The sequence below is a fragment of the Crocodylus porosus genome, unplaced genomic scaffold (genome assembly GCF_001723895.1).
Source record: "Crocodylus porosus isolate Cpor-Errol unplaced genomic scaffold, CroPor_comp1, whole genome shotgun sequence".
NCBI classification, from domain to species: Eukaryota; Metazoa; Chordata; order Crocodylia; family Crocodylidae; genus Crocodylus; species Crocodylus porosus.
In genome coordinates, this window is record NW_017728886.1 from 8,730,849 (window position 1) to 8,756,503 (window position 25,655).

The 25,655-nt window shown below is 47.0% G+C and overlaps 1 protein-coding gene across 1 annotated transcript in view; it reads right to left on the reverse strand.

Moving 5' to 3' along the window:
* Positions 1 to 25,655, reverse strand: part of XIRP1 (xin actin binding repeat containing 1) — a 44,790-nt gene that overhangs the window by 10,753 nt on the left and 8,382 nt on the right. Inside the window, exons 6-7 of the mRNA XM_019530122.1 lie at positions 24,634 to 24,715; positions 760 to 902 (exon numbers count right to left, since the gene is read on the reverse strand). Coding sequence (XP_019385667.1) covers positions 760 to 902; positions 24,634 to 24,715 — 225 coding nt within the window. The remainder of the gene's footprint in view (positions 1 to 759; positions 903 to 24,633; positions 24,716 to 25,655) is intronic.

Sequence of the window (25,655 nt, forward strand, 5' to 3'; positions counted from 1 at the left end):
CTCCCATGGAAGTCAATGGGAACAGATCCCTTAGGATCTGACCTTTGGTTGCCACCTTTTACAAGCCTCAGTGCCCAGCACAATCAACCATATTTATATGACACTGCCTTGAGCTCCTGCCTCCTTTGAGGTCTGCTGGAGTTTTGCTATGGATTAAACTGAGCAGCATCGGACAGCAGGGTCCAAGGATCACTCTTTCTGGGCTAGGCAAAAAGCAGGGCAGGGTGGCACCTTGTTTGACACTGAAAGGCGGTCATCACATCTGGGGTGGAGCATGGCAGTAACTTCATTGTATGCAGCAAGAGGGCACAACTGTTCATGGACCAGAGCCAGATATATGATGTGCAGGTGAAAATGCAAGGGAAATGCAGATGCCGGACTTAAAAAAAAGAACCCCCCCCATCTAGAATGAAGTGCATGTGTATATGTAGTATATATGAATATACAGCTTGTGTGTGTGTGCACAAGCACGTGATTGTGTATATGTATGCTATACATACCTATATAATCTTGGGGTGCATGCATATATAATATATAAGTGGATTTACACACATGTATATGAGGAATTAATTGGCTTGGCTGCTCTTCGGCAGGAGAAACTGGGTGATTTGTAGAAGGGCTGATCCCATCTTCCTCCATATTCCCATCAAACTCACACATTCCCTCTGCCCCTGCTGCAGCCCTTTGCTGAGAGGACATTGCTTGGATGTTTTTGGTGACTCATAGGCAGGCGAGGAATGCAAAGCATGAGCTACTTACAGGCTGCGCGAGGCCTCTGTGAGCAGCGGGGGCAGCTGTCCGAGACAGATAGCGAGCCGTCAGCTCCTTCACTCTCCCTTGCCCTTGGGGAGGTATGTGGCTGGAGTTGTCTGACCCGTCTAGAAATGTCCAGGTCCTCTCATCTGAAACAGAGACAGACGCGTGTGTTGAGATCCATGCCAGTGTGCCACGGGACAGCAGGCAACCGGCCTGAAGCACAAGCAAGGCAAAGGATGGGCCAATGCTCCCCCCAGTTCCTGGACCAGGACCAAGTCCCTCTGTGGCTGGGCCCCCAGGTGCATGGTGGCCGAGGGAACTGGGCCGTGAAGCAAGGTCTGGCCTATTGCAGATTGATGCTGAGCCTGTCACCGAAGAGAAAGGGGAGATCCCAGCTGGCAATGGCAAAGCCAACCAGGTGCTGTTTGAGATACCCCCTCTGTATGCCAACAAGCGTGGACCTTGAAGTGCCTGTCTGTAATGTGGCCAGTGCCTTTCTGGGTAGGATGGGACATCATTATTAGTAGCAGGACTACTAGTAGTAGTTGTTGTAGTATATAATATGGGTACTAGCAGTAGTACTTATAATAATACTCCAAATGGCCAATCAGGACATTGAAATCCATTACTTCCCACCCTTTACATTGCCTGTCTACAAATACATACTGATAAATGTTCACATACGGATTTTATTTCTTCTGTCAATGCTGAAAAAGCAGGACAGATCCACAGCAAAGTGCCCAAGTTCTTGTTTTATTTATTGGCTTCTCTGCTCATACCCCACCATATCTGCAGTAGTATTTACATGTATTTAATGAATTTACTGCAGTAGTTGCAATGGTTTCTGCTTGAACTGGCATAAAGGAAATATCCCCATAAATCCAACTACTGCAGTGCAGTAAATGTTGATTTGGTTTGTAGAGGCAAATGCCATATTTAAGGGCTGCACAGATATGAATACTCTTTATTCATTAGGTAGAGGGGCCAACCAGAAGCACTGAGACAGGCCTTGAAAAAACATGAGCTTGGCTTAAAATCATGCGTTTTTTTGCAGATGATAAATATTGGGGTGGTTTGGTTTTTTTAGTTTGCCCGAGTTTTGAACCTTTAAGTGTTCATTTCAAGCTTGTCTTTAACACTGTGAGAGCTATAACATTTTGTGAGAGTTTTTTGAAAACTGTAAAAACTGAGATCTTCATGTCCTGATGCAGCTCCGGCCACTGCAGCTTTCGGGAAAACACCCAACAGCATGTGCTGTGTGGGGCTATAAAATGGTGACAACACCCCCCCACCACCACACAAAAGCAGCGTGGGTCTCGGACCACGATCATTCCAGATGCTTGTGGATGCTCTACTGAGAGGTGCCACGTCAGGTGCTTTATTGTCCTTGGTGCCAGCTGCTTCTACAGATGCCCTGGATTGTCAGTGCAAAAAAGGAGTTGGGATGCCTGGGAAAGCAGCCAGAAATGAGGACTCAGCCTACCTGGGTTTGCCAGGAGTCACAGGGATATGGGAGGAAGAGAGGATTTAAGAGCACACTTAAAGTGCTTGCTCGGTACTGCTTTTCCATGTAAGCACATGCAGCATGTGGGCACGGTGAGATGGGTAAGGCAGTGTGAAGAAGGCACTGAGTTTCATAGATTTTTAAGGGCAGAAGAGAGCACTAGGATGGCTGTTAACACCCCCTGTGACTTCCCATGGCTTGAGCTATGGCATATATTTTCAGTTGTCCGGTATTGACTTACAAGTGATGGCCACGGACTACCCTTGGGACAAAGGATTTGGCTTCTGGCACTTGTCAAATGAAATACAATGGGTGCCCTGGTATGCTGAGCACTTCTTTGTTATAGTCATATCATGTAAGAAAGGAGCATCGACAAGCACTGGATTAACTGCAGGAAGTTATCTCATAAAAAACACTTATTGGCCAATAGGAAATCCCAGTTTCATCCGACTTGTTCTGCTTGTCATTGTGATACCTAGGAAGGCTGGAATCTCTTTCAGAGCTCCAGGGGATACACTTAGACTGTGAATTAGAAGGAGGTTTGTAACCGTCACAGCGTGAGCTTCTGGAACAACCTTTCAACAGGAGCATTGTGAGCGGGGTTATATGATCGGGTTGTGATTGCGGGGAGCTGGACCTGAATACCAAGAAGGGTGCCTCAGTTGTATGGAATGAGGTGATCAAATCCCACTAAATTTCAAAGTGGCTTTGAGAGTCCCGGAATAAATGGATCAAGTGGTAGGAACAGGAGGCTGATTGGGCAGCAGCTGCTTGATATAACAAGCCAGCAATACCCTGATGGCTCTCGCAACTTCTTGATTAGGGAAACATTTTTTTCCAGCAAACTTCTAGCCCTTCTGGTTGCAAAGGTAACCTCTCCACTATGCCTCAGTTTACTGCAATGCTATCTGTGTGTTGCTTAGTGCATGGCTTAGAAAAGTTGCTCTCAAAGATGTAAACGCTCCACAGGCATCTCCTTGGGGTATGGACAATGGGGCTCCCGACAACAACAGGAACGGCAAGACTGCGAACTGTTTCACTGCCAATCATTTAAGGCAGCCAGTTGTTCTAGGGGGCACGGACTGAGTCAGGATTATGGATACAAATGCTAAATTCAAGCAGGCTGGGAAAAGGTGTGGATGGAAACTTGAAGCCAGGCAACAGATGGTCTGTCTGTACTGCATGCCCATTAGTTACCCTGGGTTTGTGCTAGGTGCCCTGACATAATGTGCTGTTTGTTTTGTGGGAGCATCTCAGCGCTCCAGTCCTGGATCTGAACCCCATTGTCTTAGAGGCCGAGCAAACCAGCACAGAAAGGAGACCCCAAAGGGAGAGGGTTTACATAGATAACATTATTGCTACAGCTTGGTTGCGATTTACAATAGATTACATAGTTTGCACAGCACAAATGATTTATTCCCATCGATAGCACACGGCAAACTTTCTGAACCCAAACGTGTCTCAAAGCATTTCTATCTGCTAAAAGGGAAGCCTGGTGGGCTGCTCGTTTAATAGGTATAATTAGATATGGCCTTTCAGTGAAGTCCCGCCCTATCATTTACTCATTTACTGTCTCTCTTTTTTTAATGTTACAGCACATGGTATTTGCAAGGCTGATGTTTGCTTATCACTTTTCACAAAATAGCAGGCCTTCAATAGAGGGAGTTAAAAACAGCAGCGTGAACTGTGTGCTCTGAAAGCACGGAAAGTATGCAATTACGCAGAGCTTTGCGTGACAAAATGCTTAGCAGTTACCCTGTAAATTGCTAATTATAGATAAGAACCCATATACTTAAGGAACAAGAGTTCATTCCAGTGACTAGAAAGATGGGCTGCCGTGATTTTGCAATTCTTAAACAGCACTGGATAGGGCATGTAATATTTGACATTTAGACAGCTCCAGAGCCCTTTGCAAACAGTACACACATCGTAATATTGAAATGTGGCCACCTCTTTGGCATCAGGGAAAATTTTAGCTGAGGCTGCTGGGCCAAAACTTATAGATATTACACATTGTATGCCCCAAAGCACATGAGACTGACTGTTAATGTCTGATCTGAAAAGGCTCGGCAAAGTTTGTGCAATTTTTCTCCCTTTGAGAGATGAAAGACCTGACAGACCCTGCTGGAATGTATTTTATTTATTACAATGGCCTTGATGCTCATCCCGCCTGGTATTATCTGATTCCCACCAACACAAACGTGACCATACAATTGTTCCTGGCCCCAGACAGTCTAGGGATTTTAAACCCGATACCCTGATCATGAAGGCATCTTCATGGGCTAATTTAGAAAAAGGCTGCATCCTACGGCCCCAACTAGGAGAACTGCCACTGGGAATTTTGCTTAAGAAAAAAAATGCAGGAGGAGAGTCAAGCCAGCCATCTGGACTCCCAGGGGTGCCTGGATTTGGTTAAGTATTTTAAGACTGAATCCACGAAGCTGAAATTTTAAGATCTAGCACGGACACGTGAATAGTCCCTTGGCTATTCCCTGCCTTGATAGCATCTCCAGCATGGCTGGTAGCCTCAGTTCAATAGAGGTCTGGCATTGAAATAGCACAGGGGCCGCAGGCTGGCGCAGTCCTGAGGAAAGGTCCCTGATGCCCTGGCAGTGGACTGTACGGCAGGGCTGAGCGGTGCCCGTGAAGCGGATTTGCAGGGACCTGAGCAGCGCCCACTCTGCCCAGCAGCCAGTAATTTACCCGATCATCTTCACAAATGCAAACCTGATCTGCACATTGAAACCAAAACCAAAGCCTCTCCTAGGGTGCCAGGACCTCGTCCGGTGGCAGTTAACACAGACAGGTTCCAGTTTGTGAAGCTTGTCTTGATTACCAGAAGCAGCAAGCTGGAAAGGTTCAGAAGAAAGAACCAAAATTTGTCCCTTGCCTCACTCCCCTGCAGTCAGGTAAAGGACACTGGTGGTGGCGTTGGCTCATGCTGTACTTGAATGGTCAACTCTGTAGTTAAGGTCAAGCTGAGTGTAGTTCTTGCTCTGCAAAAATCTCACCTTATTAGCAGGAACCCAGACATCCGCCAAACACCAAACTTGAGAAAGCTGTGTTTTTACCTGCTGGGTAAAAACTTACAATCCTTTGTATTCCCTGGTAAAGTTTTCAATGCCATTCAGGTGCAGAAGGCACAGAAACGATATCTCATAGATTCACAGATGTTCGGGTCAGAAGGGACCTCAACAGATCATCGAATCCGACCCCCTGCCTGGGCAGGAAGGAGCTCTGGGGTCAGATGACCCCAGCCAGATGCCTATCCAGCCTCCTCTTACAGACCCCTGAGGTAGGGGAGAGCACCACCTCCCTTGGGAGCCCAGTCCAAGTTTTGGCCAGCCTTACTGAAACCTTACCAACATCTTGAAACCTCATTCCAGAATCCAACCACTTTGCACCATGCCTCCGACCTACAACTAGCCTCCTGGAGGAGACTACACCGTTTTCTCAGGAAGGTCCCACTAGCGCTTGACCCTAGACTCATCAGAGGTGCAGAGGGAAAAGGTAAGCACAGCATAACTCTGAATGAGAAGGGCTCTGCCCGTCCTCCCTCTTTGTCCTAAGAACAGTCTGAGTGAGAATAGCTGGGTTAGATCCAGCAGCCAAAACCCAAGCGAAGAGAAAGCATAACCTTCTTTTAGCCTCTGAGAAAAAAAAAGCTCGTCTTATAAAGACGGCAGCCCCGCGGATTCGCTTTGCATTCTATTTAAACCATTATGTCCAGTAGGAAACAATGCCACCCACCTGTTGGAGTCCATCACCTCTCTTGCTGGTACTTTTGCTAGACCGCCATCCCCAGTGAGCTACCGAATGACTGAATCATCTATTTAAAAAAGAAGCTGCAGGCTCAGCACCCTGTCTCTCTGGGGTGGCTGGCCAGCAGCATGTCATCACTTTGCTCCTGAAATCATCTGCACTGAACAAACACAGCTGCTAAGCAAAAAGCCCTTTGTGTCATCCTGTGAAGCCCCTGCTAGCCATGCTGATAGCAGTGGCTGTATGTAGGCTGGCTATAGGATCTGATGTGCGCTGCGAAGTGAGGGTGCCATTAGATAGCTCACTCTCAATCTGTTTCTAACAAGAATAAATCCACTATTTTGAATTGTGAGACACTTGGGAAGGAAGGCAGATCCCATTGATGCCAAGCAGCTCCCTTATGTGGATTTGTTGCAGCAGATGGCTACTCTCACAGGTGGGCTATTCTGTCCCCTGGTTGTGCCAGCTGCCCCAGCACCGTGCGTCAGGTGTGGACACAAATTGTACCTTTCTCAGCTGGATAGGAGAGGGATTACTCAAAGCAAAGGGATCTGTCTTGCCCTTTCACAGGAGCATGGAAACCAGAGTTGTTGTTTTTTTTCTAAGGAAAATCAAATTAGCCAAATCAATTCCAAATCCGTGAGTCATTTAAGACCCATACATGGCCCTACTACCGGCAAACATCATCCACCCCCACCTGGGGCTTCAGCTGTTTCCAAATCATTTGGCGGCATCCTATATGCAGGCCCAAGCCCGGAGCTTGGGGTTTGGATGCCCCCGGGTTTCGCTTGCCCTCAGCCGTATGGCCTCAGGAGCCAGCTAGGGAGGAGTCTCCCATTTCCCTAAAGTGGGCGTCAAGCCAAGATCTTCCCATTGAAAATGAAAGTGGGAGGTTAACTATATATTACCTCCACAGATACTACCCCGTGCCAGAAAAGCAGTTATTCCCTGTCCCTGGGAAAACCACAGTGGTGATCATGGTATTTCCTCTGTCAGAGGGAAAAGAGCTGGCTTTTATCTGCCTGCTGAGGGAGGACCGCTGTCCCTGCCGTATTTCCTAGCACTTTGTCTTTAAATGGCTGGAGCGACCGGGTAATCGAAATGTCACGGAAGAGGCAGGATAGTGTCTCGGTGTCCTAGGCTGGCTGGATTTGCTACCAGGAATCCCTCGTATCCCTTCTCTATAAACTATGGGATTCTCTGCAGGCTGCAGTAAGTTTAATTGCTGGCTCAGATCCCCATCAGTGTGTCTATATTTGTAGCACAGATGGGCATCCTGCCACATCCTTTCCCTCTCTCACCTGCACGTCTCGGCGTCTTGCCTTATCCCCTGCTATACATTGGCCCTGGGAGTGAGTGAACGGTGGAAACTCACCCTCAACCTACAGCGGATAGAGTCACTTCCGAGCTGCAACACAAGCACTCCTATGGGTGCCTTGGTGTCACAGCTTGCTCTGCTCCCTCCCTCAACCCCTCCTCGCTATCATGGATCATGCGTCTGCCACTAGAAATTAAAGTCCCTTGTACTGAATCGCGCTGGCCTCCTCCCCTCCTCCCTGCTTCATGGAGAGCTCACCAGCCCCCTGACAAAAGGCCCGTGAACGGCTGGCGCCACTCGTGTGGCTGCTCGTGTGGAATGCGCATAGCTGGGTAAGCACTAATAATAGCCGGAGAGGAAACCGGGGTGGCAGCTTAATCCGGGGCCCAGGCACTCATTGGCTTTGCTAACTCAATGGTGACATGTTCAAATCTCTTCCCCTGTCCTGTGCTCCGATGGGCCATTGTGCTGCCGTCACTGCCTTGATCCCATCTGTTCTAGCAGAGGTCAACAGGGCTACGTCCAGCCCCAAGCCCGGGCAGCATTCTTGGCAGTCTGTCCAGGTCCAGCACCTTCACAGCTGCTCCTTGGAGACCTTTTGTCCCTGCGGTGGCTAGGAAATATGTGGAAGGCAGAGGGGTGGGTTAGGAAGAAGGTCAGAGGCCAGCTAGACAGACTGAATCGTTCTCCTTTCCTGAGCAGGCTGGGTTGAAAGTTTGTCCCTTTGGGATGAGTGGGGAACGCGGTCCAGCTTCCAGTGTTGCGAAAGGCAGACTGCCCATAGCTGGGACGAGTACAGGCAGCTTTTGTTCATCCCTCTCCGTGGCTAAAAAAGTGCATTTTCAGCTATTTCGGCTTTGCCTGCCTGCTTGCAACCAGGGCACAGGGTGAAAAACATTACAGGGCTGGGGGCTGAGTTTTCCAGCATGAGGAAAAAAGGGTGGATGTGTTGGTGGGGAAGAAAGGTCTGCTTCTAGTGAAGCTGTGGCCAAAAAAAGATCCAGAACAGTGATGCTGGGAGGCTTTTCAACTAGTTTATCTTGTTCCTGGATCATATTTTTGCTTCACTTACTAAAGCCATCATTTTTCCTAGCATTCAGTGCTACGAAGTGTGGTTGGGATCTGCTTTTCAAGCTTCCTTCTTTCTAAGGATCAGCCAGCCTCATGGGATAGTTCAGTGCTGTCAGCCCCAGACATTAAAAAATGATGACCCCAGTTTCAGAAAATCGTAACAGTGGCTTAAAATCATGGGATTTAAAGACAAAAAAACCCATGCCGTGTTTTCTAATTTGCTTTCTGGGTTTTCGGCCCTTTGGAATGCAGTCAAGTCATAGTTTCATGCTTTTGTTTTACGACAAAACAGGCTAGAAATGCACCCATTTAGAAATGTGCCTTTATCATAGAGTCATAGAAAATGGGGGTTGGGAGGGACCTCAGGAGGTCACATCTAGTCCACCCCCCTGCTCAAAGCAGGACCAGCCAGGAACTTGCATGACTGCTATAAATGGGACTTTAAAGGAAATCTTTAGTAATCATTTAGTGTGGATTGGTAACACTGTTTTCAGCTTGCAAATGCATACAGTTTAGGACAGTCGCCTTGATGTGTTTGTACGGCATGTGCCCAATCTCAGTTTGGGCTAACTAAGCTCAATCATACATACAAACAACTGAATGCCAGGCTTAAATCTGCTCGTCTTGTCTGGAGGTGTTTGCCCAGCAGATGTGGTAGCCGTGAGAACCACATTGAAGCACAGGGCTAACACCTGAAATGTGGAACGTGACTCTGACTTTAAAGTGCAAGAACGGAGTGAAATGCCCACCCAGCCAATAAAGAGCAGCAATGTTAAAAGGAAATTCAGTTTTAAAATACTCCTAATTTTTAGTTACTTACCTGTGAAACAAGTATATGTCTAGGGCCAAGATTTTCAAAGGGACATGATGAAGGTTCGACTTGTGAAAATTAGGACCCCGTAAGATGATTAGGACCCCGTAAGATGTCTCAGGTTGGGTGCCCCTGCATTGAATCACCAGGCATCACGAGCCACTTGTGAAATATCTTGGCTGTTTACCTTTAATCCGATAGTCCTCTGCAGGTGACACCTCACAATTTAATACCACTGCAGACAGTGCTTGAACAGATACCAGGGCCACTCCGAGGCACTGGGCTGTTATTTTTAGTCTTTGCAAAAAGACAGGCTGGGTGGAATGTGCAGACTCTATTTTGGTGCAAAAATGCAAGGAAGGTTCCCCAAGCAACAGCTGTTGGTGGCACTGCCGGGTAGAGGAGAAGCCTTCCTGTAAAGGGTGGTAGAAGAGACTGTGAACACCCCCAGGGAAACCTCCCAAGCATTTCACCGTATTACTGGGCTGGACTAAGCAGGATGCTGATTTAGCTGCAGACTCACAGTCAGGTCCCACTTTATACTCAGCTTCTCCTTATAGAAAGGCTTAATAATGGTTCACCAATATTCTCCCAGAGGGCTAATAAGTTATTAGAGAGTTTGACAGGCTGCTTATAACCGTGGCCTGGTCTTACCTCTACCACTTTCTTCTGATCACTTTATAACCCTTCCTCACTTGTATGGCTCAGTTTGTAGCACTTGTGCAATGGCTCTTCATTCAGGCTTTATAAATGGAATTGTAATCTACAGCGTGATTGCGAGTGAGCCATATGGAAGTAATTCAAAGGGTCCCTTTTGCTCTGTGTTTTCCTGCCTTATTTGTCACTGCAATGCCTAACTCACTAACTGTTAGTCTCGCGCTTCCCTCCTTAGGAAAAATCAAAGCTTTGTTGCGCCAGGGGCTGTACACACATATGAAGAGATTCAATCCCTGCCCATAGGACTCACCATCTCAGTAGATGAGGCAGATGGCGAGGGAAAGGGTTATTATCCCCATGGTCAAGAAGGGGAACTGAGGGGCAGATTGATTAAGTGATTACCCCAAGGTCAAACAGGCAGTCTGTGACAGGGCAGGCAGCTGAAACCAGTTCATGCTCAATTCAGGTCCTCACCCATGGGATCAGTCTGGCTGTGGGGAATGAGCTTTGTTTAGAAGGGACTTTCATCCTACTGCATTCATAGCTTTCCCTTGGATGGTGCCTTTTTGGTGCCTTGGTGAACTCAAGCTGAGCAAAGACCTGATTTCTTCCATGCATCCATCAAACTACTGCTGACAGGGCTGGAGCAACAGCTTTGCTTCAGACAACACCACAAGTAACGGCAGCACTGATCCAGCCACCAGCGTCACCCCTTGATGGGGTCCAGTCTCATCCCCGGGATGCAGCCCCCTGGGAATGTCTGGAGAAGGGTGAATGCTGCCTGTGTCTCCTTTAGGGTGGCCAGCATAGAGGACAGTTCAGTTGTCCTCTGTCCTCTGTTGATACAAAAGTGGATGCCTTTAGGTCCTCTATTTTTTTCTTGAAGAGAACAATAGAGGACATAAAGTCATCCAGTCAACACCTCTCCATACATATGTTTGCTTTGATGCTGTTGACCATATAATTTAGCCGAGGGGGGAGTTCTGCCATGCTATGGGTGACCATCACCAACCAATTGTTTCATGGCTTCCTCTTGCTTCCTATTAACAGGGTGGTGGTAAATTCTAACATAGATTATGTAAAGCTCTTAATGAATCAAGGCTAAGAGATCTTACTTCTTCTTTGGAAACCCCTGTTGGAAGAAAAAGCCCAGTGAACTCCTAAAAAAGCAACCACAAACACTAGCATTTCCCATTCAATTTGAAGAAGTGTTAGCACCTTCAAACAGAGTGAATGGATCACAGAGGTGGGGAAAAGAAGGGTTGACTTTTAAAGAGAAGAAGGAAAAATACTATGTTTTTCTGTCAAAAGTGTAAAAGCCCAAGACATAAGCTGTCATTTCAGGGTCCAGACCCTGAGCTGTTCTGCCATTCAGAGGAAGTGTTAGCATGCAGCTTTGTACAACAGAGTTATTTTTATTGCAACATTTCCAGCGCACATGCTGAAACCTGACGAGGATGATTTCTGCACCCAACATTATTCATTTCACTAGGTGCTGTACATGGAAGACATGATTTCCAGCTCAACAAGAATCAGTATCAAGGGTATTCTGCATTATGAGAAGGCTGATGCCTTACATCAGTTGCAGAAAGTGGTTGAGACTAAAGGTGCATACACACTGCTCAGCTGCTACCTATCCAGAATGGATTTGCCCTTTTTAAAAGCCAGCTGCTCTCAATGTAGTTTTGAGAGCACCTGGCTGGAAAAACACTAAGAAACATCTGTGAGACCCAGCTCCGAGTGAGGAAAGAAAGAGACCCTGCTTCATGCCAGGTAAAAAGCAATTGAGACCAAGAAAGAGGCAATGGTACGGAGGGAATCATCAGAGACTGAGGTCCCAGTTAGTAGCTGGAGCTATGGGGGATCTGCTTGGAGCATTTCCTTGGACTTGAAGGGCATTCCCTTCCTTCATTGAGAGAGGGTGAGCTAAAGAGGACAATGCCGGTGGAGTGAAAACGGCACTGCCAACCCCCCTGCCAGATACCTGCATCCCCTGTGGCTTGACCCACACACATTTTGTACTGGTATAATTAATTATGCCCGGCTATTTGCCAATGTAATTATGCCTATGCACCTTCTGTATGGTTGCATTTCTAGTGGTCTGAAGGTAGGTAGTACTACTTCATCTTATTCCTCCTCTCATACAGGAACAAGCAAGTTGAGTAAGGAATATAATCGTCTAACCAGGGGTTAACTAAAGCAGTACACTTACATCGGTGCGGCTTTTATGTGTAGACAAACCTTTTTACTACTGTTATCACCTCAAGATTATTTTGTTTCATTTTCTTGGATATAATTAATAGTCCAAGTCATTTACAGGCATGAATAGGCATGTACACACAGGCCCTATCATTTCTTTTGATCTTATTTAGTTAGGGTAAAGGATTGCCCACTACTTTGTGCTGGCCCTGGTAGCCTTTTCTCTGAAGGGCATAAGAAGTGCCTTACTGGGTCAGACATAGGGCCATGCAGCTCCGTGTCTGATGTCTGACAGCAGTGAGTAGTAGATGCTTTAGAGAGAGAAAGTTCTCTAACTTTGTTTTTCCCTTTTTTAACTGGCATTTCCAACATATGGACTCTCCCTAGTTTTGCTTTTTCTATTGAAAAGGAGCCTGAAGCTGTTTAATAAGAGTTTTTAGGGCAATGGCTGGAAAGGAAAAGACAGCTCTGCTGTCCTCCAAGGTGATCGCTGGAGCTCACTGGGTGTTTCCAGAAGGAAACAATAGGAACAACCCAAGAATAAATGAATGAGCACATGCTTTGCATTTCACCAGTGCTTTCCACCTCTGGGTTTCAGACTACTTGCCTGCAGTTTTAGCAGCATTTTAACCTCCCTTAGGGTGACAAAGAGACAAACCCTTCAGTTGATGGAAATCCATGGAGTTATGCTGGTTTATGCTGGCTGAGAGCAAAAACCTTTAAGTGATTTGCTCAAGGTCACCCACTTGTTCAATAACACAATTGAAAGTGGACCCTAAAACTCCCAACTCAGTGCCCTGCCCCATCTATTAGATAAAATGTCCATATCTCTGGTGGAAATGAGTCAGAGTACATAAAATGCAATAGAGTCAGCAGAGCCAGGATGTAGACTATTACTGCTAAGGGCTGGAAAGGTCTCTGGGCCTTTCTATAGGCCCTTCCTGGGCTGGAAAACTAAACAGCACTGCTAAAAGGATTTCTCAAAGTCCTAAACTATTGGCTTGATCCTGAAGGGTGCTGGGCAACCACTGTTCCCCACGGTTTCAGATAGGTGCTGTGTACCTCCCCAGAGGAAGCCCCATGAATGATGCATGGGCACACAAACACTTCCTTCATTATTTGCGTAAGTCTAGAGGTAACAAGGTGGTGGGGGTGGGGGGGCAGTTTCCATGTTTAGCAAGCCCTAGTCTGACTCTTCTTCCTGAAGGACATCAGTTGCTGCAAGACCCACCTCATCCTTCCCAGTCTGCGAATGCCACGTGAACATGAAAAAAAGAAGTCACTGATTCGTGTTGCGACCACTCCGGCTCCCCCATCTCTTCCAGGTGCTAAGGTGCTATCCCCGTGGCCCTCTCCACCACACATCTGGCCAGCTGGTACTGTATGCTATACCTGCTTCAACTGCTACAACGGGCCAAACTTTCACCTTCTGGAAATCGGCCCAGCTCTGGGGAAGTAACTATAGCCAAGGGTGTGTCTCAGTGAATTTAAAATGGCTTTCTCAAAGGTACAGCCTGACAGCCTTGGTGGTTTGATCATAGGGGGTGCAAGGATGCTTTTTGTCACCCACGTATAAAGCCCCACGTATAAAGCCTTCATTTCCAGTAGCCTCCCCAGATGCTTAAGCCCAAATTCTGCTGAACTAGACAGAAAAGACAATGGGATGGTGCAGCAAGACTCAGCCTGCCCTAGGGAAAGGGGATCAGGCTGGCAAGTTTCATTTCTTGGATGGCAGCAAACTCCTTGAGCATCAGCCTAGGAGAGGCTGACTACCCATCGGCTGATGGGTTTTGAGTTCAGGCCCTTCCTGGTGGTATATCATTCAGAGACATGCAAATCATCATTCAAATCTAACCAAGCTATCCAGCCAAAGAGGACTTACCAGGCGTTCCTGACTTGTGTCTTTCCTGCAGAAAGTCCCAGAGGAAATGTGTCGGCGTTGGACTTCACAACCCAGTAGCCCTTACAGTATCCAGGGAAGGAGGCCTGCTCCACCGTGTCTCCCTTGATCCTTGCTCTGCCTCAACCCAGGCTCTGACAGCTGATTTTATCACAGCACGCCGAGCTATGTTAAGAGGATGAACCAAATGGTCTATATTTAGGGGCCATGTTAGTAGCTATTCCATCAGGCTGAGTCAATCATGAGTTCCTGCAGCTATGGGCTGGGGGATGGGTCAGGGGGAGGTCTCAGGCCTTAGCTGGGTATCGGACTTTGCAATGCTGATGGGTTTATTCATTCGGGACATCCCCGTGGTAATTCAGTACGGGGAGCTGTATGCCTTCCAAACACCGTGCAGCGGGGAAAGGGCATTTTCCTGAGTCATCCTCTCATCCTTAGGCTCTGACCACCCGCGTCTTATTCTGCAGCCATGAGGTTTTTGCTATGTTGGAAGTAAGGAAAGGTGACGGATATTCACTAAAATAATCAGAGCTCTGATCGCAATGCACATTTTTTTTTTTCTAGACCATCTTAGGTTTGGAAGAGAGAAAAGCACGAGGAGATGAGAGAGAAGAAAACAGGCTAAGGAATGATCCAGAGAAGAGTAACTGGGCTGTCTTCTCCATTGAGTAATATCATGTGATAGTGAGTTCCACGGATTAAGAAAAAAACAACATTGCTTTTAATGACTGTAGATTTTTTGCTCTATAATTTTGTTCTGTTCTTCAGAGGCTGCAGGAAAGGGCTATTTGTGTAAATAGCAATAGCAATAACTGTGTTGTTACCCTGGCTGGGATAGAAACAAGAGAGCCGACAAACTATGTGCCTAGAGCAGGATGATCCCTACCTGAGGCCAGGAAGAAATTCCTACCCTTCCACTGCCATGGTACACCCCAGGGAGGTGCTCTGTGTGAGTGCTTTTGATGCCTTGGCCAGAGATGGTAATGATGATGACTCTAATCCTATGCAGTCCCGATTACTCTGAATTTCCCAGCTAAGAGAGTAGGAGCTAAAGGGCGTTAGACCATAGGTCCATCTTGCCCAGTCTCCTGTGTCACACACAGGCGGAGGGTGGATGCTGAAAGGGAGAGTGACCTGGGTATGACCAGGGTTTTTTTCCCCGCAGTTCCTCTCTCACTTGCAGCCTCCAGCATTTAGGGTCTAGGAAGTTCTGATTCAGAGGCTGAATCCCTCATTCTCATGCTCAATAGCTACTGATGCCCCTTTCCTCCAAAAACGTGTCCAATCCCTTTTTTAATCTAGCTGAGCTATCAGCATCCACAACATCTGGTAGCAATGAGTTGCACACTTTAATGACACGCCATGTGAAAAAGGGCTTCCTTTGTTAGTTTTGAACTTACTACCTACTAGTTTAACTTTGGGACCCATAGATCTTGTATTGTGAGACTCTTTGCACTTGCCTAGACTCCCTTTGCTCCACGTCCGTTCTGCGGGCGTCTGAAGGAAGTCTCAGTTGGAAGAACTTCGTGGCTGAGGAAATGTAAGAAGAGGTAGGCCTGCTCATTGCCTGGTGCTACTAGAAGTGCAGGGAAGAAACCCAGCATCAGTGAGAGCTCAAGGATGAGCAGGAGGAAGCAGCTTGGAGGAGGTGGACGTCCCAAGCTCTTGTGATGAAAGCTTTGGTAACAATTTAAGTACTCTCTGCTCAGTGCCCAGATGTGCTATGGATTTCCTCTTTGATGCTGGACAAGTCTCATCATCTCTTTGGGTCTGAGTTCCTCGCCCATAAAATGGACACAATAGCACTTTGCTATTAACTACTTGGAGCATAAACATTTTGGAGCAATGGCTATCTCTTTGTTCTGTATTTGTACAGGCCTACATCTCTGCTGGAGCCTGTTGGCACTATAATATCATAAATGGGAAGCAGAGCTTGTAGGTTCATTGTATTGAGTGTGTGATGGCAGATTTGTGTCTCTGATTGATTGACACTCTGTCTTTTCTGTTCCAAGGGCCGAATCACTTGCAGAACTTGCTTTTTCTCCCTGAGCTGCTCACAATCTGCTACTGTGCTAAGACTCCTGTGTGCTTCTCCTCCCATGCTATGCTTTGTGAAATTCCTCGGATACTCTCCTTCAACAATTTGGGGCAGTGCTTTAAATACGTACGTAAGCATCACACTACCAGCACTTGCTGAGAGCCAGGACTTTGGTTCAAACCTGTGCTTCAAAACAGCACAGCCCCTCCCGATGAGCTGTTTAATGATTCCTTCAAACAATTAGAATTGGGGAAGAAAGTTAGCTCAGATTGGGCTGAGATCCAGCTACCTGCATAGAGAGCCCCAGACAAAGTATAGTACAAAGACCACAGCCATTCGTCTGCCGTGTCAAGAGGACATTGTGCTAGGCCAGAGGTGGTCACTGAGCAAGACAGCATTAAGCAGGACCAGGGACTTATCAAATACTTGCACACTGAGTAACTCAAATATCCAGAAGATAAGGGCAAAGGGATGTGATTAAGCATGGAATGTGCACTTCATTGATTACCAGCCAGGGTCTGAGTCATGGAAGTGGAGACAGCAGGGGTTGTCATATGTTTAGCGGCTCAGCTAACTGGATTATTCACAGACTTTGTAAAAAGCAAGAGTCAGTAAACGGAGTGACAGGCTGACTTGGGAGCATCAAGGGCACGGAGCAGTCTCTTATTCATTTAGCGGGTATGCGGAGCTGATGGAAAGCCAGTCAACACAGGAAGGATAGGAGATCAAGGATGGAGCCCATCACTGGCAGTCAGTAACTGTGTGTGAGGTGTGTGTTCACATGCATGTGTGTGTACAGATGCATAAAGGGCAATGGGCTTCTCATGGCAGCAGTAGGCAGCAGCCGGGTACTCCTCTGATCAGAGTTACTCTGATTGCAACTAGCATCCCTGCAAGGGAAGGCCAGATTCTTCACCACCTCCTGTCCCACCTATTTCTGATTACTTCAATTCCCCAGCTAAGAGAGGAGGAGCTAAAGGGGCCGAGGGGTAACACCAGTAATAGGTGAAGCAGAATCTGGCCCTGCAGGACTGAGGATATTCATCTTTCTGGATAGGGCAGCGCATGTGACTAGTTAGGTGCCTCCCAGCAAGGCCAGCAAGCTGCTTTTTCAAGGAAGATTCCTTGGGGAAACCTGCATCCAAGAGAGCCTGGGGTGGGAGAGGGCCAGGTTGGGGTACCTGCCAGAGCGGGTCAGGCAACAGGGCCTGCTTTACCTCTCTAGATCAAGGTTGATTCATATTTAAGAGCACTGGATGACATGCTCACCCTAGTGGGAGCTTCAGGATGGGGGCACTCAAACTAGTTACATTATGATGGCAGGGGATGAGGATTTCCAGCATGACAGTACCTCCTGTGGAGACTGCCTATGTGCCTGCTGTTACCTTATGGTAGGTGAAAGCTAACCTGCAATAGCTTACACCTTTTTTTATTACAGGCTGGGCTACCATGGCCTAGCTTACATCTTCCATGAGTAAGAGCAATCTTCCCCCCACAACCTTTGACCTTGCAGTACCTAGTTCATCTGCCAGTACCCTCAGTGACATGCTTACTGGGAGCTTCTTCTGGCTTATGGATGAGGACCAGGAACCTGAAGGTCAGGTTGGGTCTCATGCTGGGGTTTGGGAGCCTCTATTAAACTTTTCACAGGACAGAGCGGTATGTCCTCAATGGGCACCTGGATCCCAGACTTAAAAATAGACCTGCCTGACTGTAGAGCCCTGAAAGTTAGACATACAGACTCGTTAGAGGAGCTTTCACATTCAATTTTCTCTTGTCACATTTATACAAAGGAGCTGAAGAAACTGCAGTGAATTTTTCTGGATCATTTCCATTGTAATAGTCTGCATTATTGCCAGTGTCAGAGCTATATTCAGTGTAAAGAGCTGCTTATAATACAAGTACAGGGTTTTTAAAAAATATTTTTAAATGTACATGGGCCAAACCTATTGCTGGTATGAAACAGTGTTGTTCCACCATCTTCATTGGCTCTGTGCTGCTTTATGCCAGCTGAGGAGTTCATGCACATAATTTTTCTCATCACTACATTGAACCCTCCCCGAATGTTTCTCAGTGGGGCTGGAGTTAAGTGCGGACTGTGTCCCTGGTGGCGGTTTGGAAAGGTTTCTCATTTTTCATCTCTCCACATTTTGGAGTCTCAGTCCCAGTCCCCTTTCCCTCCCACCATGCTAAAGATGACTGAGATACATCCTCCCAGCCCAGCCGTGCTGCACCTTCACCTGCTGGAGAGGGACACGGGGCTCCCTCCCCTTGAGACCGAGCTAATTCTCCATGCAACAGTTGTTTTGTACAAGTTTAAAACCTGCAACCCCAGGGGTTGGATTGAAGGGAAAAGCCAAGTTACCGCTAGATGGCACTGGCACACCTCACAGAGTAAACTGCCAGCTCTGCAGAAGAAGCAAGAGCTTTTTTTTTTTGGTGATATCTCTTGTTGGGCCAACTGTATAGTTGGACAAATTTATGGGCACAGAGTGCCATTCTGTGGGTCACACCAAACCTACTATCTTCCGGTCACATCGTAACTACTACCTTGGGAGAAGACACAATCTGGCTGCTTGAATAATCATGCTTTAAAGTGGCAAATATATATGTAAAAAAAAGACGATTGCTGGGTTTTTAATATGATACATTCCTCCCCCGTATTACTGGGCTAAGGATTTGTGAACCTTATGATAGGGAAAGAAATATCTAATTTATCTCTATTATCTGCATGGACTCTCTCTGTTCTCTGAGTTTTGAAAATTTCCCGTAGGCACATTTGTAAATTGAAGCCAAATGAGGAAGAAAGACGTGAAAAGTATTTGAGAGTTTAGCTGAATGAGCTGTAATGTGTAGTGGTGTCAGACACCAGTTTAATCTTCGCACTACACGGGGGTATTTTCTCTTCAGCTACAATGGTGAACAGTGGAAATAATTGTGTGTTTCTGTGTGCCTTTGTGTACTTTTGTGGTCTGTTAGGGGTCTCTCTCTCTTGCACACACATGCCAGTGCCTTGCTAGCCTCTTTGCTTTCCTGTCTGCTATCCATCTTCTCTCACGTTGTCAAGGTTTCAGGCAGGAGTAAATGCAAGGTTTCTATATCTCCTTAAACCAAGTGTCTGCACCTGCAGACTATTCCCCAGTGTATTTTCCAGTCTAATTTTAAATGACTTGAACAAGTGGCTTCCCACCATTTCCTTTGGGAAAGTATTTCAGGATCTCACAGGCTTCACTGTTTTGAAAGTGTTCCTTATCATTAGTCAGGCAGAAGGCAGTGCAGAGTGGCACCTTAGGGACTAACTGGCTCAGAGAGGCATGAGCTTTTGTAGGCAGCAACCTCTGTTGTCAACGTTACTAATGCACAAACATTCGTACCATTCACAGCATCCGACAAAGGAGGTTGTTGTTTGCAAAAGTCCATGCTGCTCTGACCCAGTCAGCCTTTAAGGTGCCACTCTGTCCTGCCTTCTGCCTGACTTTAGCCTAAAGTGGCCGACCAACTCTCTGGTTATGGTTAGTCTAAATCTTCCTTTACTCCTACACACACAACAGGTTTATGCTGCTATAATTTACATCATTTGAGTATAGCTGGTAAGATTTTTGCCTGCGTTCTCTTCAACAGACTCATTCTTCTCACTATGTTTTACTTGATCCCCAATGTGGTTTCAGATTATTCAGAGGTACACTAGGCATGCTCTTTACAGAAGATGCCCCATGAGAAACACAGAAATCTTTACATGGCCTTCACTGACCTGACTACGGCCTTTGAAGAGCCCCTGTGAAAAATCCTGATGACATTTGTATACCTGCCAAAATTTGCTACTCTCATCAGACTTTTTAGTGATGACATGACAGCAATCATCCTAAGCAATGACTTGGAAACAGACCCCTTCTCCATTCAAGCTGGAGTCCAGCAAGGATGCATCATTGCACCAACACTTTTTCCACTTATATCACGGCTATTCCACATCTAATTTCTGATAGACTTCCATCTCAAGTCAAGGACAGGAATCTCTTTAACATCAGCCAGTTACGTTCCAAGATACCCATACCCAAGATAACCAGCACCTCCGTTATATAGCTTTAGTATCCTTAGAATTGTGTTGTGTGCTCCCACTCAACTGAAGAGCTCCAGGTTTCTCTCACCTGCTTCTGTGAAGTGTATGAAATACTTGGACTCACTGTCAGCCTCATGACACTTTACCAGCCTACCCCGAACCAGCCAGCTGCTCCCCCACACATTGCAACGAGACGGCAGCCTTCGGAGAGCGTTAAGGATTTTCCCACCTGCGTAGTCGCCTTTCCCAAAAAGTAAACATAGATGAATGATGAAAGTCAGCACTGGATAAATCTGCCAGTGCAGCCTTTGGACATCTCCAAAATCAAATATGACAAGGCATAGACCATTTTGAGCAAACTTGCTCACTACGGAGGCAGACAAGTGAGAGAGAGAAAAAAGGGAAAAAGGCTGTGACCTGATATCACCAGGATCCACTCCCTCCTGCTGAAACTGTTTACAGTATTTGCAGTCAAATATATAGATCTCAGATTGGCGTCTTCAGCCATCTCTGGACTCACTGATGACTTCCCTGTCTACTGGAAGACTGTCAACCTCGGACCAAGGGACTGCTGCTGCCACTGACACCAATGTAAATTATCCCCAAGTCTGGAGTGGACAAATGACCAGCTGTCTCAGGATGGCAGCATGCAGTAGGTACTATTAGAGTACCTTGACACTGGACATTGGGGGAATAGACATCCTGATTGCCATGAGCAAACATCTACCCCAGGATGGTACCCCTGGATACACGTCACTTACACTGGGGTAACTTAGACTGCTGTAGTTGTATTTTTGCTTTTTCCTGTGTTGATTTTTATACCAGATTCAAATCAGTTACATTAGAGTAGAGCTATATGTCACGTGTGCACTTTTTCACACTAATGTTGTGGATTGGTGTGGATATGTGGTGCAACCAAGACCTTTGTTTAATTTGCACTCCCTTGGACCAACCCAAATGACACCTCTGCCCCTCTGCATTTGCTTCCTTTCCTCAGCGCTGCTAATTCACCCACCCCTGGTGCCACACGGACGTGGCTATATGCTGTCAATTGGGGGTAGTACGTGTGGAGCAGAACAGCCTGCTTGAAAATGCCCCTGCCAACTACAGTAAGTCTTTGGTCCAAAGAGTCCTTGCATCAACTGACTAGTGATGGTCTAGTCATCTTGTAAAACTGAGGCTTGCTATTTTCTATCCAGATTTCTCTTTCTGAGTGAGGCCAAGAAATGGGCTGGAACCTAAGGATATAGCCACACTGCTAGCTTAGTCACTCGTTCCTGCCAAACCTTGGAAACAAAGCAGTGTAGATGGTATAGCCTGGCCCTAGGCAGACACCAAGAAGCTGAGATGATCCTGCCTTGAGCAGAGGGTTGGACTACAGATGACCTCCTGAGGTCCCCTCCAGCCATACTAGGACTGTAAGCTTTCTTTAGGCAGAGAGCCTGAGTGTGACTCTGGGCATATGCTCAGGGCTGTGCTAAACTGGCTACACTTCCTCATGTCTAGGCTTTGGTGTGGACAGAGTGGGAGTGTGTGGGCAGGGTGCCCTTCTTGCAGGCACTGCCATGCTAGTCCTGGGGCAGTGTAGATGTGTTGTAGGTTTGTAGAGTACTGAAACAACAGGTACTATGATGCCACATGTGCATCCGATGGATGGGCACACTGGTGTGAGTGTATCTGAAAGTGAAATGCCTATCAGCAGAAACCTCCAGTGTTGGTGTGCCCCTAATGGAGGTATGTAGAGTAGTTCTCTTGAATGAGTAAAAACTGTACTAAAGATCTGGCCTGGCCTCACTCCACGCTACTCCAAACCATCCGGCATACTCCACTTCCCCATTTTTCCATTACTAACAGTGATAACTATTGCATCACCAGTTTCTGTGTTCCTTCAATACAGCCTGCTGGTAATATTTGAAGTGGTCTATGTTGTTGCGGGCACACTCAAATGAGTGGCCAGGCCGGGTTATAAGTCGGCAGTGTGCTAGGCCTCGATGCAAAGGTCTCTGGACGAGTGGCGTCTGCTACCCTCACGTAGCAGAAGATCACCCGCCTCGAAACTGCCTGACAAAAGCAAGGTAGTGATAGCTGGCGTGAGTCGAAACAAAATGCTGCAGCCAAAAGTTTTGATATGGCGCACAATTGGTCACCGGGAACAAATTGCTGAGGGAAAAGACGACTGATTGGTCGCTGGAAATAAAACGCTACAGCCTAACAGTACAAACGCAGTCGCAGGAAAAGCCCTGACGGGGGAAGTTTGGAACGAAACTTCAAAGGGCCTGCGGCCTGATCACCCGCCAGGGCCGCCCCTCCCCTAGTCCGTCTCGGGTCATTTTTTGAGGCCTCCGTGAAGTGACTAGCATTGCCCAGCCATGAAGCTGCTCCTGTTTGCCTTTGTGGTAAGCTTGCAAGCCTAACTGTTAAATAGCCTCTTGAAAGCTATGAGCCGCTGACCAGGTCTGAGACTAGGGCCCTGGCCAGCCGCACCAAGAGCACGCGTGGTTTTGAACGCAAGGGGCCTCGGCCTGAACCACCTCGTGACTCAACAGACACAATTCCCCGTTGTTAACTGTTTGTCATTGTTTTAATTGTTTATGTATGTAAGTTGTTGAGATTAGCGTGGGAAGTAGTAGCAGCAAAGTATTTTGTGCATTTTGTTAACTAGAAAATAAAAGTTTGGTATAACTCAAGCCGCGTCCTTGTTGGGGCCTACCCACCGGCCCGGCCACGCGTGGGCATCTCCAACCTAGTGCGACATATGTGAGTGTGGAAAGCTGATATGGGATTTGTCACTCACGGTGTGCAATGGTGCTACTACTGTAGAGTGAGGCAGTGATATCGGCGTGCTTTTCTGGGACAGTGCAGGACACACAGCTTAAGGTGCGGGACCTGGGGCAAAACAGTCTTGGATGAGGGCATCCAGTTATGGTGCTATCTCCCCACAGAGCGATCAAGGGAACCTGGAGTCTGACCATCCTGAGGAGACATCGGACATGTTCTTTGAGATACACTTTCTACCATGTGTGATGCTTGCAGTCCAAACCCTGCCCAACAGAGCACCCCCAAAAACCCCTTTTCCCAAACAAAGGTCTGAGCCCCTAAAGGAAGAAGTGCCAGAGACCTAATGGCATTCATTGGATCCAACAGGGATTTTACTTTTGCTGTGACTTCTGCATGGAAGGTACTTGGCTATTTAACATTAAGACTGGTAGTATATCACCATTCGTCAGCCAGATGATGATGAGCTTTGCTCCTCTATCTGCCATTGAAAAATTAAGGGTAAGCTAGTACTGTGTCCCAAGACTTTGGCCTTTCCTTTGCAAGATGTGATAATGATTTCTTCCAGCTTTCAAAATAGCGCTCTTAGACAATTACCCTTTCATTTTTTCTGAGGTGGGGAGAGGAGGGAATAGGCACCAACCTCAAGTACCCAGTCATTGGCTGCTGAGGGCATTTGCCTAAATGTGAGAGATCTCAGGTGCACGTTGCCTTCCAAAACTGGCAGAGCAGAGACTCAAGCTAAGGTCTCCCTAAGAAAGTACCATAATTAGCACACTATTGGCTCTCCAGTGCTGGGAGAGTCTCTTCTTCTCCCTTATACTCTCTCCTGGACCCAGGAAACCTTTTCAACAATCATTTTGTTGAAATCCACTATTTGCTGAGAAAAGTTTGGTTTTGATGCAGTGGCCTTTTCTGCTGAATACCTGGTTCACTGAAAAATTCCCAAGCAGCTCTCGTTCTACCGATATCATCTCGCTAAGAACGCACACGTAGATTATCTAAAGCCAGTCATGACCGAGTCTGATTCATCCTCCGTGCAAGATGTACAATGGATTTGAGCCAAGAGTGCTGTAACCCAAGCATTATTTATGTGCAAAATAAACCTCCCAGCGAGCTGTGTAGCATGAAGAAATTACTCATCTCCAATGCAGTGCAAATCTAGCCAAGCTAAACATGGACATGCTGCCATCACATTTGAGACCAGTTATTTTTAAGCATTAGGCCAGCAGGACTGGGAAGGTCAGTGCACTCTACCAGCCTTGGGACCGACACAGGAGCCAGCTCCTTTGACTTCCCATCCCTGCTGATCACGAGCTATGCCCGTAAGAGTAACCGTACCTCAGTGTCCTCTATTCTAAACTGAGGGGGTAGTTGTGTAGTTGTAAGAGGCTAAAAACTTGCCTGGGTCTATGACAGGTCACTTAAACAACAGATTTATAGCTGATTTATGGGCGTGGGGATAATCCGCACCAAATCTCATTTGCTAAATACATTTTTCCTTTTCTTTTGTCTTTTTCAGTAGAGGTATCTGCCTGGTCCCTCTCCCTGTAGGGAAAGACAGTACCATCTCACTACATCCTCTCACTATGCAAGCTGCCAGCAGTGCTGGCAAAAGTGACCCTGATTGAACTCTGCTTTTGGGTACCCTCAAGCAATCCTATTACTTTCAATGGCATCATTAGGTTTGCCCAGTCCCTGGAGATGGCCCTGCTTTTGTGTTAGCTGCAATTTGAGGCAGAGGAGGAGTAATCACTCAGTCACCAGAATAAATCAGAGACTCACAGCTCCTGAGCGGGGCTGAGTCAGAAGCCGGGTCTGGCACGGTGAGGGTCATCGACTCTGTCTTCTGGGAAAGCTTCCCTTCCTGTGTGGGAATGAGAAAGTCTGTGAGCTGCTGGTCAAACAGTTGTATATCCATAAAGAGATGAAGGGAATGCTGTTGGACAGAAGGCAATAGGACCAAGGAGCGTCTCATCCCCCCTCCATGTGGCTGTGGCCCTGATAGTCCCTCTATCTATTAGGTTTGGTCTGTCTTATTCCTGTCTGCGTTGCTTTATACTATGGAGACTGCATGTCTTCCAGAAAGCTGTGACAACGCCCTGACTTCAGGCAATGCTCCAGTGCTATGGGCTGGACGCTAAACTATTGCCATTATTGGGCCTTTGTACGTGCCACGTTTTTTGCCCTTTCTTACGATGCAACTACATGACTATTTGCACGAGTGGGTTTTCCAGCCTCTTTAAAAGTCTTTCTGGTGCATTGAACTAAAAGCCTTTGGGTGTAGTTTAGTTTGGCTTGCCGGGAATTAAAGTGTCCCATCCATGGACTTGTTGCGTGCAAACACAAAGGCACGCAAAGACATGTAATGGGCCTCTTTGTCCACCAGATGGTGCTGTGACTTTTTGTACTTCACCCCTTTGAATTGCTTTCTAATTCCTTCACTTTTTTTTCCTTGTGTGGTTTGCAGTTTCCCTGCTTCCAGAGCTGCGTGGTAGGGCATAGACATGGGGTGGGTGGAGGACCCCGGGCCAGGGGGGCAGCGCTGGACCATCCTGCTCTCCTGCTGGCCAGGGACCCAGCTTAATTCGAAAACCTAGTGCGTGCAAATACAGATGCAACGTTCCAAGGCTTAATTTGTCCGAAAACCTAGTGCGCAGAAACACAGATGCAATGCTCCAAAACAAACAACTTTAAATTTTATAAACCCATTTAATTTAATGAGGATTAAAACCTGTGGTGTGTACAGGCACCCACTGAGGCTTCGCTAAAGAAAACCCCGGAGCCCTCTAAATTTCAGCTGTCTC